Raw genomic sequence first — 20,462 nt, forward strand, 5'->3', positions numbered from 1 at the left:
TGTTGCTCGCATAACGGCTCTAATAAATATATGCAATTTAACAGAAAGGTGTTCTTTTAAAATAGGCCTACTTGCTAAATTGTATCTTTTTATCAGTGATACACACTATATATATTGTTTCTTAAAATACTATACTATAATATAAAGATTGTTTAAATATGTTGTGTATGGTTGTCTTAAGTGTTTATGATTTTATATATCGTTATATCACTTGTTTCAAAAGTATTGTATGTGTATAGAGCAGCATATCCATGAGCACAATTCATTTTGCTATTCAGTTTAATTAATGGCAGTTTAATGCTTTTTGATTGATTTACAAAAGTATGTCTTGGTAAATATACAAATATTGATTTTTTTAAATGACAACACTGCATTATGTATTATGCACCTTTGCATTTTAGAGTATGTAATTACGAAATACAGTATCGTATAACTAACCCCAGTTCTATTATTTAAAAATATTAGACACAAATACTTATATGAAAATATGACTTTGTTTTCCAGTGACTTTTTGAAAAGTGTGTTATATTTACTCAAATTGCCAATATGTTTTCGTCTTGCATAGAGTCTCATAACGTTAACAAGGTAAGTACAATAGTATACGCCCCATAAAAAAAATATTGCTATTTTATCTTTATTGCTAGACTAATTAATACAACTGCATTTTCTGTACATGTGCTCCATCTAGTGGAAAACGGTTGTCACAGCACTACCACAGAATTCTCCAACCGCTGCAACAACACAAGCTCTTCAAAAGTTTAGGGTCACTTAATTATTAATGTTTTCACCACATTTAAAACAAAGCCCTTCAATAATACAGTTTTATAAAACTGGAAATTATTTGCCTAGAATTTTCAAGTATGGACTATAAGCACTTCGGCTGACTTCTGTGGTCTCATCCTGTAATGCGGTGTTACAGTATTGAAGGAAAATGCAAATATTGTCAAATCCAATTTTACACATTAAAAGTATGGTACTGCCCCACGTGTCCTTTGGTTTGTATGCAGAAATGTAGAAAAAAAAAAGTTATATTATTTCATACTATTAAAATAGCATAAAATAGATTAATCTTCATTGTTGGTTTATTTCAATTTTTTTGCTGTGACACCATAGGACACAAGTACAGTTTATTTGTCAACTACCCGTTTGCCTTCAAGAGTTAGCACAGACTGACGCATAGGTTTAACAGAGCATATTTTTGTTATACTGATAAAGGTGTGACATGGATATCCAAACAAGAGACAATTTGCCAAATCAGCATCTTTATTGTACAAACAAATGCATTTTTTATCTATTGACATTTCCTTGTATCATAAAAAAGCAATATACAAGCTTTAAGAACAAAAATAAAAAGCAGCACAGAATGATTATGAGTAAAATATATAATTTGAATAAATATAACTTTATATATCATGCTATAAAATTAAATTTGTAAATGGCGAGTTAATCGTTACAGCATCAGCTAGCTTCATCTACTTCATTAGTTGTATAAAACAGTAGAGTTCTGAGGTTCACAGTTGGGTTGTGAGGTTGTCCGTAGAGTGGATGACAGAGAGTTGGACAGAGTGCTACTTATTTGATAAGCGCTAAAGATCTTCTGTATTCCTCAGCTTGTCTCATGCATTCGGAAAGCAAAAACGGAAACATTCGATGCATCTTTCTGCACCTATGAGGCAGACTGTTTCTGGGAACCAATGACTGAGGAATTGTTTCCCCACCTGAAGTAAAAGTGCAAGCTTATTTTTGGACATACAAAAAAACATTGCATATCCAAAATGGCATTTACTGTATTCTAGCAAACCCTGAGTTCTACTTTTTTTTCTTTTTTGCCATTTCACGGATACATGAGAACTACAAACTCACAGCGTTTCTGACTGCTATAAACAAATCGTATGTTCATGTTCACAAATTTTGGCCAGTTTTATCTACAGTATAAATGCATGAGCAGGAAGATCTTTAGCACACACAATGGCAAAAAGCTTTCTCGCCAAAACCCAAATTCCGACACATACAAAATAAGATTTCCACCCGTGTCAATGAGATGGTAGATGATCACATTCACACGCACGTACTGAAGACGGCCACAAACAGAATGTAGACTATGGTAACCACAAAAACAAGCCACACCTTAGAAGAAGCATATTTACCCAACCCGTCCAAATTTTCACAAAAAGGGATATATTCCAAAAATAAAGAAATCCTCTCCTGCTCATGATTGATCTCAACTCCCTGACATCCTGAATGCACTCTGAGACATTATCCTGCTGCAATCCGAGAGGCAACACATCAATGGAAAAACTGCTCAAATTTTATTGCTTTACTTATTACTACACAGTGGAGACATGTTTGAAGTGAAGAATCAATGGAAGACGTCAAGATTTATTTTTTCAACATCTCTTAAGTTTCTAGCAGTGTTCATAAACTACCTGAAGTAAGAATCTATAGTTAAAAAGGATGAGCTACACAATCAAAAAGTAGTCCAACAGCTTATCCCGTAAACACTTCCTTTTTGATTATTGTGCACGGCACAAACTGTATCAATGTGAACTGAATGATATGGACCTAGGTGAGTATGAGTATGACGCTATTTGTACAATTCATTAAATCATTTACAATTGTAATTAACCCCTATATCACAGATTAAATATCATCTTTTTGCTTACATTAAAAAAACCTGACCAGTCGTAAAGCACCATTACGGGGGAAAACATCCCAAGCAATAAAATATTTGAGGCTTTAAGAGTCCCATAAGTTGTGAGTATTACATAGTAAATGAATCCCTTATGGAATAAAATTTCATTAAAAAATCATTAAGGTATCTATAAGGTTTTTTAAGTGCATGCCAGGTGAAGTATCACAATAGCTATGAAAGAAAATCACTTTCAAGTTTCAAGACAAAAACAAATCTGTATTTTTGTATGACAATGTGGAGGGCACCATGCAATTCTACCTTAGCAAGAAGTTGGCCGGCATGCATTTTTCCAATACCCCCATAGACAACAAAATATATATGATACAGATATTTTCTAACCTGAAAGCGTCATCATTCTGATAAGATTATAGCCAGGCAAAAATCGACACAAAATTAGTACTTTTAAAGAGGAAGCTTCCGTATTTTGAAGCTGTCTGATTGTCCCATTTTATTTCTTGCTGTCGAAACTGCATAATGCTTGTGATGCTTAATCTCTGTTGCTTCATTTGATATCAATGTATATGAACCCCTACACACACAATTTCCCCGGGTAACCAAAAAAAACGACGATACTGAAAAATTCCACTATATGAGAACCCCTTTTTGCACAGAATGATTAGTTCAGTATTTGTACAAAAGCCTGATACACATACATTCTCTATTTTTTAATCTCATTTACATTGTCCTCGGCACGGCCACAAAATATGACCTGCAGGGTTGATGTGTGACGTAGCCTTTGTTTCACGGCAAGGCACGGGTTCAAATTCAAACACATTCTAGATAAAACATCTCAGACTTCTCGCATGCGCTCTCTCCAAAAAAAAGAAAACACCACAAAACAACAAAAAGCTGAAGGGCAGACTTTACACTTCTCTCAATTCAACAAAACTAGTGTATTTTTATATAACAACAACCAATACATTTCCTCTTTATTGCAGGCAAAACCCTGACAGGGAAATTAGATTTCCGAAAAAGATTTGTTCCGGGGCTTGGTTTTGGTCTCTTTCTAGTCCGCTGTGCAGCGTCCTTCACAAACCCTTCAAATTTTTGGTTTGCTCTTTGGTTAGAGGGCAAAGTCATGTTCACATTATGTAAGATGAAAGACCTGGTTCGCAAATCTAAACGCATTCGGGTAAATAAGAAATCAGGCTCACACTATTTCAAATGACATACGTCATCTCATAGAGCAGCGCCAAAGTATGCTCTGTCAGTAGTATGGACCAGTCCTAATGTGTTCCGCATTAAGCGTTTTGGCTCTTGTTCATCACATAAAGCACAGTTATCACATTTGGCTCATTGTTGGACATTATCTGTTCAAAGCTCAAGGAGTTTAAAACAAAAGCGTTAGGTGGATCATTGCTCTTCTGCCAGAAATATGAACGTGTGAGGAAAATTGAATGGCACAATTATTGTTAGTTGTTATGAAATATTAAGAGCAAAGACATCAAAGCTAGTTTTTTAACAAAACGTGGGAAAAAAGAAAGATGTGTCATTTCCTTCAACTTTTCTCAGTTCTTGCGATAAATCTTAAAAGGAATATTTTACACAAAATGGAAAATTCTGTTATACATACATGTCCAGTGTTTCACATGATGCTAGTTCCAATCAATGAAAGTGAATGACCAAAGCGGTCATCCCTTAGCATACTTCCTTTTATGTTCTACAAAACAACGAATGTCATACGTCTCAGTAAATAATAACAGAAGTTTAATTTCTGAGTGAACTATTCCTCTGAGGGACAAATAGGAATGTCCCGGGACCCTTGACAAAGGTACCCTGGGAGGAGGGGCCCAAGCATACAAATTTTGTCCAGAACACATAAAGTGTCAAATGTAAGAGCATTTATAACTGAAACAGTGATATGCATTTAGTTTTTAAAACAATAAATGAGTAAACATTATCAGTGAAAGATACTGCAATACTACACAAACATACAAACAAGGAGGAGCACCATTAAGTAAGTCATTGCGTATGTCATGTATTTGACTTTTCCTAGGAACGAGGTGTGACAAGGAGTTGTGTTGATGGTATAATACCGCAGATGCAACAGGACGGTAGCCAAAGTGAACCCAAAGAGGGTGTGTACACATCAAAGCACTTGATTCTGAAAACTGGGCATGTTTAAATCTGTCTATAAATCTAAAGAACTATAAATCAAATATACATCAGACAGTTAGGGATGTGAATAACCAATTAAACTTCAAAATATAAAACACAATAAAATACTATCAGAATTTCTGCTTTGCACCATATGTATCCTTTCTGAGATCTGTAAAAAAAATCATTAATACAATCCAATTGCCATGTGAGAATACTCTCTTATCTTCCTAAAAAAAGGATCGAGTCATAACTAACCACAGCTCAACCACGAGGAAAGAAAAAAAACAAGTGTGAGGTATGAGGTTTCTGTACTTTTAACAAAAATGAAAATAGATATTATGGTGAAATTAGACATCTTAAGTTTTCTCATCCCAAAACTAAATGCATAAAAGTGCCATACTTAAGCATGACAGCAGGAAGTGAATGTTGTTGAATTATTCATTCTTATTTGAAACACTGGTCTGGTCTGTACGTTAACATATGCATTAAGTGTGAGAAGCAACGGAGAGCTTCTTATCATCGCTGTCCAATACAAATACCGCAGCACTTTCAAGCCGACTAACTGCACGAAAATAAATGTTAACCCCCATTGACCGAGTGAGGAAACCAATGTTATAAATATTTCTAGAATTCTTTCCCCCTTTTCCCAAGGTGGTACGGCCCCAAGGCAATTTTCACAACGTGCATGACTTTTGTGCCAAAACATATTTTCAACTGTAATAAAAAATACATTTTAAGGTTTCAATTTAGAAGGCACACCCTCCCTCTCAGTGTCAGGAATAGCAACCTGCAAATAACTCTTTTGAAACAAAAACGAACTTGGCACAAACCAAATAAAAATGAAGGCCAAAAAAATTAGAACTGATAAACATAATATGTGTAACTCCTCAGTGAATTTTGAACCTACACATACAACTGGTTAACGCTATGAAACATGTTGTGATTATGTGAAGAAATATTGCATTATTAACAATTATATTTTGTACTGGATCGTTGATCCCAAAATGCAACACAGGTACACCTTTGCCAGCACTCTTCGCCCAGACGTACATAAAATGGCTGCTGAAGAAAACTGAACGGCAATGAATCAGAATTCGTACAATCACTTAGGAATATATAACTGAAATATCTTGATAAAGTGAAGTTGTTTTGTTCAAGGTTTTCTCCACTGTATCCATTTAAACCCTGAGAACAAAACAAATGTCTCCTCCTTTCAGGTTCTTTGCTGTGAGGTAAAACCTGGCCAGAGTTGAAAAGAAACAAAAAATACTGTTCATTATGAGTATGTTGAGGTTGTATAATGAGGTTGTATAATGAGGTATTGAACGGATGTGTCACAATTAGCCTTGAGCTGGCAGAAAAAACATTCCTTGTGAGTGAGTGACCTACTACGGGCCATATGTGCAAAAATAGGTCAGGTAAAAGCGTGATATGACTAGCGTCTCATCTGAGCTTTCACATTATTCATTATTGCAACATGCCTATATTACTCCGTAAATATGTCGAAAAACATGGAAATATATATAGATATATAAAAATGTGATAAAACTCTTGGGAGGCCCTTGAATACATTGCCTCTTCCATTATTTATTTACCCGATTGTAAGACTCCTTCCCTTTAAAAACTCTGGTTCCTTAAAAACATTTGCTTGATCTTAGTCCCATATAGAACTTCCACAAAAACAGACGAATAGAAAATGCGCGAGACAGGTTTGTTGTTTCTGCACCCGAATATGAAAACGTGTTTCTCAATAACCACATTTGGACGCAGGGGCTTCCTCCGGACTACACTTGCCACTTTCTTCGCCTATATTTTTCGTCGATGCGTCATCATTGCACGCTGCTCCGTAGGCTGGTTCTCCCTCAGAGACATCTTCTTGCTCCCCCTTCTGGCCATCGGGTGCCTCTGGCAGCAAGTCCGTGTGATTGTTAACTTCTGTGCCGGTGATCATGTGCTTCTTGCGCAAGTGCTGGTTGAGTGTGCCTTGGAAGGGGAAACATTTGCCGCAGATTTGGCAGTTGAAGGGTTTGTTGTCCGTGTGGCCACGGATGTGGTACTCAAGCTGATCTTTGCGAGTGTACTTCTTGCCGCAGAACTTGCAGACGAAGGGCGTGATGCCCATGTGCAGACGCATGTGGCGGTCCAGGCTGCCTTTTTGATTGAACGACTTGCCGCAGTAGATACAAATAAGGCGCTCATTGTGGGGGTACCATTGGCCATGGAGACTCCGTTCCCTCACGTCGTTCTCAAAGCCGGTTGCTGCTGCAGGTCCGTCGCTTTCTTCGGCAGCTGGCTTGAGCTGAGTTAGCAAATCAGCTGGAAGAGGTACGGGACGTTTGGGGCGGGCACGACCACCGCGGTAGCTGCTGAGCAATGACCGGGAGGGGCTGGAGGAACTCAGGCTGACGAAACAGGGGGAAGGCAGTGCGGAGTAGGTGTATCCGGCAGAGGAAAGCACGGGCCCGTACGATCCTACGCTGACGGCTAGCACCTGTTCACCATCTACAAGCTCAGTGTGGTAGCCATCATCACCTGCCGATGAGCTGTCGGAGTAGCTGGGCCGGTCCGTTTTCTCCACCTTGATATGGACATCTGTCACCTGCCCGTCCTTTCCTATGAGCTCTACCTGCTCTGATTCGACCTCCATGGACACCTCCTGCTCGGATACGCCGTCGCTGCTCCCCCGATCTGACTGTCCCCCCTCCGCCTGCTGCGCCATCCCCTTACCTGAGCCGCGCACATCCACACAATGATTTTGCCGTGAATAGTAGGGTGGCGAAATCTCTGTGGGGTTTATAAAAATACCTCTGTCTTTCACACCGTTGCGTCCAGCCCTCGATGGTGTGCAATCGCTGTCCGAATCCGCTCCACCAGGCACTGGGAGGCTGATCTTAGAGTGAATACCCTCAAGAATCTGAGTGCACTTGTCAATCACGGCCTGCATCTGGAGAAAGCTGGCAGCCGTGAGAAAGCTGATGACATCACGCAGGTGCAGCGCCATGTGGCCAGTGTAACAGAAGGTCAGCAGCTGCTCAAACACTTCAGGGCTCTTGATTACAGAGATGGAGAGGCCGCTCATCGTGCCCAGAGACGAATGATCGCGGAAGTAGGGTGAACTGGCAGCCAGCACAGCCTTGTGGGCCTGGAATGGCTGTCCCTGAATGTGGACGATGATGTCGCACAGCTTGCCCTGGAGACGGAGCTCATTGAGCTGGTTCAGGACGGTGTTGCTGAACCCAGGCACATCAAATTCTATGAGGCTTCCACAGTCCTCCATGACTCACTGACGTCTCTCCCTGTTTGTAGAGAACCTGAAAGAAAGATGTGAAATGCAGTTTTAGTCTATTTATGTCAATTATTACAGGTATTACAAATGTAAACTGTTATTAAAAAACTGTCAAGGGGAAGCCTGAACTTTATATCCCGTTCAAAAAGGACATTCAAAAACAAAAAAGGAAAAGGCACCTATCACACAAATTATGGGTTCTTCAAAATAATCTAGGGCTAAGAAAGGTACATTATTAAATAGTAATAGAATTATGGCTATAACAACCAAAAATGCCTTTGGTATATTGGTGCAGGATTTTAGTCAGCCTGCTTACTGTCTGACAACACTTCACAAAACTTTTAACACATGAGCAAACATCATAAACTAAACAAGGTGTACTATTTTACCATAACATTCATATGAGAAATCAAACTTTGTACGCAGAACTAAAAGGGGATTTTTGTTGACCATTTACTATTCTGAAAATAGAGATAAAGTTAATTTAAGGAACATTTATTTGCATTTACATTTACGCATTTGCCGTTGAGTAAAAGAAGGTTACATTGGAGTCAGTCAAGATTTACATTTTATAAATTCACAAATTTCCTGGATATTGAACCCATGATCTCTGTGGTGCAACGGATCACAAAACTGTTTCAGATTATTTTACAGATTTTGGGTCAAGGATCTGATAATTTTTCAGATCAGCTAATGTAAATCCTGATCATAGGTTCATTATATATTATTATATTATTAACTATAATAATTTGCCTTTGCATTCAATAAAAAGATTAATTTAACAGATTATTTTACATTATTAATTACCTTTTATGCATTTAACCAATGACAATATGTAAAACAAATAAATATGATACAAATGTGCAATCAGAGTTTACAGTTGACAAGTGGATCTCTAGGGAGCAGATAATAAATGTGACAGGTGTTATGAGGTGGTGAATGGTGTACAGTAACCAGTATACCCCAGACACAATTCACTCACAACCCAAAAAACCTAAATGACCATACAAGAAAATAGCTAAAAAAAACATTGCTGTTGTGTAGAATAATTGTTCTGTGTTTAATCACATCAATCTAAAAATGTACCAACATTTTGTAACACCTTTAGTGTAAAGGAAGAATCTCTCAGAAGTCCCTCATATGCTAAGTATGAAGATACCTAGTATTTACTGGTTGCACTGGTGCGCCTTACTTTTTTTCTTGGGTGCACCAGCACAAAAGTTAGGTGCACCCAAATTTTAGACCGCATCGCATTTAACATTTACCTGCTTTGACCAGTTCACTTTTGTTTAATGTCCATATGGGCAAAATTTACTTGTAAATGTTTATCTTACAAACTGTTCAACATCCATCCATCCATTTTCTGCCGCTTATCCGAACTACCTCGGGTCACGGGGGAGCACTGTTCAACATTAAGTTCTTTATTTGAAGCACAAATTTACAAGAAAGGTAATTTACTGAAAAAGTGTTGGTGCTTAAAGTGCTTCAGTGAAGTGAAATTTAAACTTAAAAGATCTAAAGATAAATGGACCAATGCTTGAAGGCTCTGTGTCGGAGCATTGCTTATGATTTTTGGACGGATCAGGCCTTAAATTAACATAATTTACGAAAAAGTTGTGAATTGTTCTTTTCATCTTCTCTCATCATCCCCTTCTACATTCACTCTGTTTAACTAACAGCATTAGTCTCCTCACCTCTCTGTCTCACTGCAGCACACGCATTTTCAAACGTACACACCAGAGGTTGCGCTAGTGTTTTTTTTTGTCCGTCATTTTGACTGACATGCTCGTAAAAACTCCGTCATAATCTGTCATTACCCATCACTATGGTTCAAGGTGGTGCTAGGTGCTAATTTGTATGTTCGTGACGTCATCACGCTGTACTGGCGTCCCGGAACTTGTTGTTTTGTGATACAACCGAATGCCCAATAAAGCCGTTACAGTTTTTGATACCATATTCAAGCCCTTTCCAAATCACTTTTTATTTTGCTCATATCTTGTGTATTTAACAAAAGTTATGGCTGATGTCGACTGAAGCGCTGTGATTTTTAGGAACGGAATTTGGAGTAAATCGTGTTTAAAGGTAAATATTGAAATTAAAAGCACAACAGTCCCGTATCACAAGAAAAAGTCACTTTCCAGTGGTGAGAGACTTACTCTATTAACAATTTATTTAAAAAAATCCTAGTGTTGAAGTCTATAAAAATACTGTACAAAACCGTTTGAATAAAACGAAAGTAATGAAAATGGTGCATCGCACATTTAAAGAACGAGAGCTCTGCCATTATCACTACACAAGAAATTAGCAAACATTACGGACAACAAATAATAAGCAGTGAAGCAAGTTTTACGTTGTTTATCGTGTGTTTATCTAGACTTTTGATCATCTCTTGTATGTTTTGCGATCGCGGTCCGGCTCGCGTGAGGAGCGGAGCGGTGATAACTCCTGGTGCTGCAGACTGTGAGCTCTGTCAACTCACGAAAACATTGTATAAAAAACTTTTCGTGACATAGTTTACACAGGACTGGCGGGAAATGTGCATTAATACTCCTTCATTCTTCATGTTATGTGGTTTACTTGGATAGGTGAACTGTCTTTCCCGCGTCCCAGCGCGACATCCGACGCGTATGTCAAGTCAGTAACAATAACAGGTGAAAACACGCAGGTTGCTTATAATCTAGTATGTGGACCAGTGCTCAAATTGAGGGGGGGTTGGGTGGGATCCGGGTTCCCCCCATAAGGCATAAAAAATAGACTCGGGGCGGGGCCCTTCAGATATTTTTATTTGAGTAAAAAGGATGACAAATGTTATTTAAATTCATGCAATGGATATGGTAAATTTCGTGAATTAATTATGTACAATAAGGAAGTATCTCAACAGATTTTCGCTCATCTTCTTAAATGCGTAACTGAGAGTGGGTGGTGCGTCCTAAAATTGCAGATGTGGTGCGGATATGTCGCGCATTATTTGTGCTTTGACTCAACAACATTGTTGGTTACGAGCAGTTTAAGTTAAGACATATGTAAGAATGCGCTGAAATATTGTACTCCTCAAGATACTGGAGAGAGAGAGAGTGCTAAAAGTTTTCCTCCATGATTTTACAACGCTAAATATACATGTCTTAATCCATTCTGAAATCGATTCAATGTTTTATGCACAGCTCTTCCGTGAACAAGGGCTGTTTGATAAGTAGGAAGTTCTGGTCGTCTGCTCGAATCTATAATCACTACGAGATTGAGTCGTTTGTAGCGTGTTTTTGAAAAAGCAACACTCGTCAATCAACATTACTTTAAATCAACTTTATTATCATGCAATTTGTCATTCACCCTCATGTCAGTCAGTCAGTCAGTCAAAATCTCGAAATTACTCTTCTAACACAAAACAAGTTTTGAGAAATGTCTTCGTAGTTTTGTGTACATACAATGGGAGTCAATGGGGTGCAATAATGTCTGGTTACCAACTTTTTAAAAAATATTTTCTTTTGTGTTCGGCAGAAGAAAAAAAATCTAACAGGTTTGCAATGACATAAGTATTGGTGAATGATGAGAATTTTTAAAATTTTTACTTTTGGGTGAACGTTCCCTTGAGGAACTGTAAACAAGGAGGAGCATTTCCTAAATATCCAACCGGCTTTTTCTAGCTAAGAAACTCTGTAAAGCACAATGTTTGACTATAGGACTTGATTCATCATTCAATTGATAAACCGCAAAACTGAAAAAATATAGGTATTTTGTGTGTCAACATAGCCGCAATGGTTCTTAACAAGATACCACATCTGCCTATTTTCACAAAGATCCACAAAACAGAAACGTTGCCAGTTAAACTCGAAAGTGCAAGTTTTAGTGCAAGCGCTCTTTAATCCAGAGATTCCAGACCATGAATCTTTCAATGTCTACATGAAGACACAAGCACTTTACAAACTTAACCACCTCCATATAGACAAAGACAACCTGTGGCTGGTCATCAAACACACCTGAAAAACATGTGCACGTCCCTCAAGCATAGCAGATCATATAGCAAAGCTCTTATGCCATTTGTCCAGATCAAAGTCTAAAAAGCTAGGAGCTAATGAGACATGGGTGTCTGATTCATGGTATGCAGTATGCACCATTAAAATATGCAGTTAATGCATGGGCAAAAAAACAATATGAGAGAAAGAGTAATCCATCTTGGAGATGATTAAAAAAATTACAAAGTAAGTGGGCGGCAGCGGGTTGACAGCTTATCCTCAGAGCAGTTGCATTAACTCGATCATTCCTCTCATCTCCCATTTGAGATTCTTCTGTCCTGATTCTCCTATAGCTTCATCCACCCTAAAGTCTTTTCTTCTCACTCCCTTGTGATTCAGTATGAATTGTCAGCAATTCAGGAAACGTAAACATTTCCCAACTAGGAGGAAAATTTGTCTCATTCTACATATGTTTCATTCTGACCAGAGGTGTAGGAAAGAACAGAAACACCAAAATATTGAAAAATTATGTAATAAAGTAATGGCTCCAACTGAATGATCAGCGGAACGATCTGTCAGTAAGTGATGATGTAGATCACTGTTTACATGAACTGTGCCCCTCTGTGTTTTGCCTGTTGTTTTCATTAAAATGATTATGCACTTTATATAAACTTCTGGTATTGGCAGGAGCCTCTGAGTTTGAATATAACTTGACTACTGTTATGCATGGAATAATTCTAGAACTACAATATTTAGATGATTGGTTAAAAAAAAGTAATATTGATTGTGTTGCAATGAGCGTTTCAATGACAATTTGTTTTGTTTTATGTTCCCTTTCATTTTTGTAGTTTTAGTGCGTGTAATTAGTATAGTTAAATAAAAACTATTTCAAAAAGTTTTTTTTCAGTAATTTTCGTTTTTGGTATCGGTTTTGGCCGATAACAGACAATTCTTTAACATTGGAGGCTCATAACTGATACATTGGCCGATATAAAGTATCTAAATATGAATATAAAATTCCGTAAGACTGAAACAAAAGGCAAAAAGTGAACAACCAGAGGTTGCGTTAACCGAAGATTCTATGTGACGGAAAAATCTGAAGGCTGTAAAACATTTTGACAGATCAAACTAGAGCAATTTGTAACTCCCCGCTTTGTCATTTCCCTTCATTAGAGTATGATCGTAGGATACTACCCATGCCCAGAACACAATCGTGAAGGGAAGTGTGTTTCCCATTCATAAAGCTTACTTAAAATGCCTGGTCCGTTTTGAAAATCGTACAACGCGGTCAGCGGAGACTCTCAGTGCAGATGCATCTATCATGGACCCCCGCATCGCGTGCATGCACACACACACACACACACACACACAGGTGAGCAGTAGGTGCTGTGTTTAAAGATTTTTTTCCTTCAGAAAGGGACTAGCGTCTTTTTGGATAAACCTTAACTTTCAGTGAGTGGAAAAACTGTCTCTCTTAGCGTCTTCTCTGTTTAGTGAGTGGCAGAAGCAGCACATTGTGAGCGAGTACAAAACACCATTTACCTGTTGTTTCATGATAATAGTAAGTAGTATAATATGTGTATTCTACTATATACTACCCTGTACAATGTCTCTTATATGTTATTATCCCCCATTATCTGTACAAAAGTTTTTTTATTTATACATGCATATTTTAGAATCTTATGACTGTAAATCTTATCATATTTGTATTGTCATTGTGTTGAAAGACTGTACTAGAAGCTTCCAACACCAAAGATAAATCTTGTGTGTGCAAGCACACTTGACAATAAAGTTCTTCTGATTCTGATTTTGTCTGCAATTATTATTTTATGTCTGACAACAGAACCATATAAATGAATATAAACAACAATGGCTTTATTGGGGATTCAGTTGAATTATAATACAGCAAGTTCCGAAAGTAAACGCAAGTACAGCGTAATAATGTAACGAAGATGCTAATTACCATGTTACGCCACCTTGCACCATAGTGATGGATAAAAATAGATTACGAGAGATTTTTTACGAGCCTGTCCTTCAAAATGACGGAAAATAAAAAAGTCTAGCGCAACATCTGTGGACAACTGCTTTTATTTGAAAACATTGACTGCAGAAAACAATGTAACCATTAGCTCTCTTTTTTCCCTGAAAATGATGTAACAAGCCTACTATACAATTTAAAGATTCTTTAACCTTCAACTTTTCTGGTATATCTCTTAGTCATTAGTACACAAATTATTTTCTTCCAGAGAAATCCAGAAAAAAATTCTTAATAGCCACATGTCTGAGAGGTCTCAAGACAGAAAGTATTCAGCAGACAGCAGTCTAATTCAAATAATATGCTTTTGATCCTATAAATTACACATTCATAAATACTGTATCAACATACTGTACCTACATCAACAATGTTTTTAAATGATCACGACAGAAAGATTGTACTGTACTGTATTTTAACTGTGAGCAGCGTGCAGCTGAAGAAGTTTAACCAGAGGAGATTAATTATGATTCATCAGCTATACTATATCGGCCTAAATTTTATGTTATACCGATAACATAGAAACGACCATTTATCCCTAGATTCGGCACAGAAGTTTTATTTCGATTCATCACTAAACATTAGCTTAATAACATTATAGATAACATTAGCTTACATTGGTACTTGGCTAAATAAAACTGTAAAACAAGTCAAGCAGTGCTTTCCGCTATTTTTAACAGTTTTTAGTTCTTAACAATTAAACATTCTGAATCTACACAATGGCTTTTCAGATAAAATATTTTCGTATGTGATTGAAAGGAAATGAACCGAGATTTCAGAGCAAACAAATAAGTATCATAGCCATGTCACTAAGCCATTTAAATGTAGTGATAAAACGATGCGTTAAAGTAATAGTGACAAAAATCAGGTAAAATAGAAAACCACACCCTTAACTCATTTACGATCATGTTTCATGTACAATTCTATAGAGGAGTTTCTTCCAAGAAACAAGCTGAATGTAAGTTTGACGTGAAGCCAGAGAATGTATCCTCAGTTGATCTGATCAACCGTTTTTTTCTTCAAAATATCCTGAGGGAAGCGCTGAGGGGGATTCAAACACGGCTTCTGAACCATAAAAAATTATTAAAACCACTTTCTCATACCCTGAATTGCATATGTAACCGACGATATACATACAATAAACCGATACGATACATTAGGGCAGCGATGTAAATGGTAATATTAAAGATTTGTCAGCAGTCAACTTGCATGTCAAAGGGTTATTTTTCAGCATCAAAAAGGGCTGTTCAAGTTAAAGTGATCCCTTTACGTGTCACCTTGGTTCACTGCATGACACGTCTTTACCATATGTTACTTATTGTATCTCCTTACTAGTGGGCAAGCAAATGTGTTTGTTTCAAAGCTGTAATTTTAACAAAGGATTTATCGTCCAAAAACAAAGAGGATCAGGTAAACGCTGCCTTGGCCAAGGACCAGCACATTTCAAAAGATCACTTCATTTAGCTAATATAGAGTCTTTATAGTTAAATCTGTGTTGTTGTCGCCTGTTACAACGTCTATTTTAATATTTCCAAACAGATATGCAGTAATATATAAAATAGTTATTATTGTAAACAAATCCACTCAACAACAGAGATCTTTAGGGGAGAAGCCTCTACAAACACTACCCAGAATCCCTCAACAGCAGTAAAAACAAAAACTCAAGGCTAACTCCTAAAACTTCTTCGACCGGTTCACTGAGCATTGCAGTTAAGACTGAAAAGTGCCATATCAGCTTTGGCAAATGAACGCTGCAGAAGGTCTGCTTCAAGATAAGTCTTTTAGCCTATTCTGCAAAATAAAAAACAAGTTCAGTAGCGCCCAAAATGCTTAACGTGCAGAGTTTGGCAGGAGGAACTTAATATAGGCCACGAGAGGGGGAAAGAAGCCAGGGTTGCTCGCAAACTTTGTGGGTAACTACTTTCAAGAAGTACCACGAGATGGCTGAACAAACAACACAGCTTTTCTTAGCAAAACTTTGAATTATTAAGATTGTATTCTACAGAGTGCCAAAAGCTAAACAAACAAAAATGCCCCTACGTTTTATATCTGCCATAACTGCTGCTGTTGTCACAGCCAAGAACCAAATTACAGTCAACAGTTCTGCTTTGAAAAAGCAATGTATTTATATAGGTAGTTGACAAATAAACAGAAAATGTGTCCTGTGGTGCGAGAATACCACTGAGCTTTCCTGTAGCCCAGTGGTAAGAGAATTGCGTTAACAACGCAAGGTTGTGTGTTCAATCCCAGGGGATAAAAGCGTTGGATAAAAGCGTCTGCTAAATGCCTAAATGTAAAGTTAATGTGAATAAACAGTTAATAGTATATTATTGTATTCATATAATATGAAATAGCGCAAGAGAGATTTGTCTTCATTGTTATTTTTTTCTAAATTTCTGCTGTCACACCATGACAAACAAACCCGTTCTCACTCCCGACTCGTGACACATTGTTGCTTGGGGGCGTTGACCCTTTTGCACGTGCAGGTAACCCTTTGGCTTTGTTTTTCGACAAGCAGGGAACTGCGTTGCTGTTTGCTAAATGCTCCAGACCGAAACGCATGCAGTTCTTAGCATTTCATAATTATTTATGATTTTAATATTGTGTAGCACCTAACCCCACCCTCACCCTAAACCTATCAACTTCTCAGCCATAAAAAAACACAACACGCCAATAAAAGTCACAGGTATTTACTGCACAAACTGACCAAAAGCAGTGTAATTAGTATTACAAACAACTTGTGTCACAGACCTTTTTGCACCGAAGCCGTACAATAACTTTATATGAAGATGCCGTGACAGTGAATGCATGCAGTTGGCTCCCAATCAAAACATAAACCAGAACATTAGCTAAATGCAGTAGGCCGCGGGAGCCAATAATGTTTCAAGTTCAAAGCCAGATACGGGAGAGCCAATGCCATCGTAGCTGATGTAACTCTTGCTCTGGTCGAAATTTTTGAACGTCATTGTTCACCGGATCTGAGATTTACGCCCGACGGTGTAAATCGGTCATACAAAATCGATCGTACAAATCGATCATTTTGCGTTGGTACCCTTGGAATTTCTGCATTTTTGAACCACATTTTGACTGCTTATAGTCTATCTCATAGTCTATCCTGCTTATTACATTACATGCTCAAACTGCCTGAATAGTGTCATTTAAACACAATTATCCTTGCCGTTAAACTTAAATTAAAATCCGAAACATCATCATTGCAAATTTTTCTCTAAAATACAATTTCATAATGAATGTAAAATTCCGGTCCCCTGCACATCGAAAAACAAAACTGAACGCTGACCCTTCGTCAATATGTGACGAGTTGGGAGTGAGAATGTGTGGGACACACGTAGATATGTAATGTGGTATTCACGACTTTACAGTAGCTAGCTCTAAGACTAACAAAAAATGGGTCAGAAGCTCAAGGAAACGTACTCACCCCCAGTCATGGGGTTACACTACAGCAAAGGAATTTTCAGTTAAAACAGTACCATATAGTTTCTAAACCTGACAGGAGAGATGTAAAAGCCCAATGCACATTAAGTGCTTATTCTGTCTGCTAAAATGAGCTCTCATCCATTGCAGAACCGCTTAGTCGCAATCCATGATAAGTCCAGCCATTTTGATGGCAAGGAAAAGCTGCATCAAAGAGAAGCTGCTGCACTAACTCAAAAAGATAATTAAGAATCGCTATAAAAGAAATTGGCAAGGGAAATCAGCCAGGCTTTGGATATCTAACATGCGTAATCAGAGTGGATAAAAATATCGCCAAGTTATTCTGTGTTGCTTTGGGTACGCACTGCGCAGGTCAAAGCAATCCTTTCTTCCACCTAAACTTGCTTCCTTTTGAATCCAAGCGACACGAAATACACAGCCAAAACCCACTGTTCCTCAACCCCAAGGTAGAGCCAAAAACTGCAGTTCACAATTCCCAAAACATTTAATACATATACTCACAGAGATGTCATAAGATTCAGCAGCAGAGGGAAGGTCTTGTTTAAGATAGGAGAAATTGCAAAAACCAAGATCCTTTCACTATTTCTGTGTGCTATAAAACTGCCATAACCGGGCCCTCATACCGAAACGCCTTTTAACGGCTAATCCTGAAAAGAACCATGGCCACAAAAATGAAAGGTTTATCGAGTGCAAAGCAATAATGTCTACTCGTGCACACGGCTTAATTGGTTTGGCTCCGTCTGTTCAGACAAGCCTAGCGGGGAAAACATGTAGAGTGGTTGGGAGGGACATTTGTGTTTCCAGCTATACCATAATGCACCTATAGGAGCAATGCACCAAAAACGTGTTCTTGTAGAAAATGAAAGTCGACAAAGAAGGCGATTTCATGCAATGCCGATGAGCAAATTACACGGAATGTCAAGTAGCATTTTTTCCTTTTCACTCTTAAACACATTTCTCAATCAAAGACATGTTCAAGGTATATGATCAGCTTGAAACTATGCCAGACAACTCTATATAAACCGCCTTTATTACCCCATCACCAGCAACGACCTAAATCATTCTTTCTATTCATGTTCTGACTGGAAACACCGGCTAGTGGTGACACATTTTCCATGTATCCTACTAGCCTGCATTTGTCAATTACGCTTAACCATCAGGAGGCAGATACTTATGCAAAGCTTGTGTATGAGGAACAACACAGCAAGAGCAGAGGTATACATTAGTATGTACATAAACTATGGTTAAGATCTTCTTTCACTATGTGTAAACCATCAGCTAAAGTGGACTTTTCTTTTTAAACATATTTGCCATGACTCAAACACTTTGCCCTTTGGACTACAGCTTCATATCAATTGTGTGCTGTACACAGATTTGAAAGTGATGATAATGAACAGACAAAAGAAGACATACACATTTAAGTAAAAGCATAAATCTGCTCCATTAAGAAATTATATGTATGTGCTTTTACTTTACATCAATAATAAAAGATAATAATAAAGTAAAATTCGTTTTTTTAATGTCTTCTGCATGCAAGTTTTACATACGTTAAAATCATGTGGGCGGAACGAGAACGAAAACGAAAGTAACGTGGACCCGAGTTAGTTTAATTCCTTAAAACAAGCGTCAACTAATTACAATGAGATGAAAACATTAATTGTGAATTTACGATTAAGTTGACGACCAATCAAATGTAGTTTCACCTGAACAGTAGATATATGATTAACACAAGAAATAAATGACTAAGGTTACTCAATTGACACGCTGGCTCGTGAGCTGCCTAGACAGCAGTTTTGGGAATCATAACGTTACATCACAGGTGCTTTATAAAGAATATCTGACTAAGGTTAGATTGGCACCTCACTAGATTTTAGGACTCAGCTAATATCTTACATTTTCAAATACATTTTCAAATGCATTTAAATGCCGCAGACGTTTTGTGAGTAAACACAGTGAATGTTACACGATTTCCAGCTCTTAAAAACTTCGTTTTCTGCCTAAAACAGGCGGATGGGAAAGTGGCCCACTTGCTTGTGACTGAGAGAAATGTGGAATGTGGAGGCTGGTAGCTAACACTCACTGCATATCAAGGAAGACTAAACAGGCTATCTGCGTTTAGCACTCAATTTTCGCGGTAAGATGGTCAACAGAAACGATGACAGTTTAAATCAGTTATGCGCGGCACACAAACTCCCACATGACATTTTCGCTAGCAAAGTCGCTGCCAGGCTAACCCGTACGAAAGCTGTCAAGGAATTGCTAACAAGTTAGCCGAGTTAGCTACGTATGTTTAGGAACAGTGTCAAATAAAACAACAATTGCGTCTGATTAAACATACACCGCTGTTAATAATTCTCCTCTCACCTTCTCCGCAGTCAAACTTCGCCCATTCCCGTGCACAGCGACTCGCTTTAGCTCCAGCCTGACCTCCTACTTCCCCAGCTGAGCCTGTGCTGCCGCCCCGCCGTTGCTATTTTTCCAGCACTCTGTCCCACCGGAAGTGGACGCGACCAGTCTCCAGGGACGCACTCTGCCTTTGAAAGTTTCTAGACGCGGTGTCGAAGATGCGGGTATATGATATAAAGATCAGCGGTGGTCCTCGCCCCATCCCTCACACACTTTCATGGAAGTGCAAGGGTCAAGGAGTGTACTCCAGTGTTTAGGGATATTTACTATGTTGCAATTATGTCAGTGAAAATTGTGCGCTAACCATTTCCGTGAATACCCGGACGGCTATAGGTTACTGTATGTATGTATGCTAGACGTAAAGGACGTTTTTGTTTATGACTGCGTCACGTATAGTCTAATAATAATAATAATGTGTTACGTGTTTGTAATTGAGATAATGCAACATTGAAATCATCGAACAATATTCATTATGGATTAGTATCATATTGTTCCTAGGTTTATTACTTTAATATGAGTAGATCACTAAAAGCAAACTACTAT

At 38.0% G+C, this 20,462-nt stretch overlaps 1 protein-coding gene across 1 annotated transcript; it reads right to left on the bottom strand.

The window, feature by feature from the left end:
* Positions 1-1,245: 1,245 nt before the first annotated feature.
* On the bottom strand, positions 1,246-20,100 carry zbtb34 (zinc finger and BTB domain containing 34). Its single transcript, XM_056773468.1, has 2 exons — positions 19,878-20,100; positions 1,246-8,103 (listed from the first exon to the last, which is right to left on the bottom strand). Exon 2 carries the CDS (start codon positions 8,067-8,069, stop codon positions 6,540-6,542), a length of 1,530 nt encoding a protein of 509 aa, XP_056629446.1. The 5' UTR covers positions 8,070-8,103; positions 19,878-20,100; the 3' UTR covers positions 1,246-6,539.
* Between the last annotated feature and the right edge of the window lie 362 nt (positions 20,101-20,462).

This window comes from Triplophysa dalaica, chromosome 18 (assembly GCF_015846415.1).
Source record: "Triplophysa dalaica isolate WHDGS20190420 chromosome 18, ASM1584641v1, whole genome shotgun sequence".
NCBI lineage: Eukaryota > Metazoa > Chordata > Actinopteri > Cypriniformes > Nemacheilidae > Triplophysa > Triplophysa dalaica.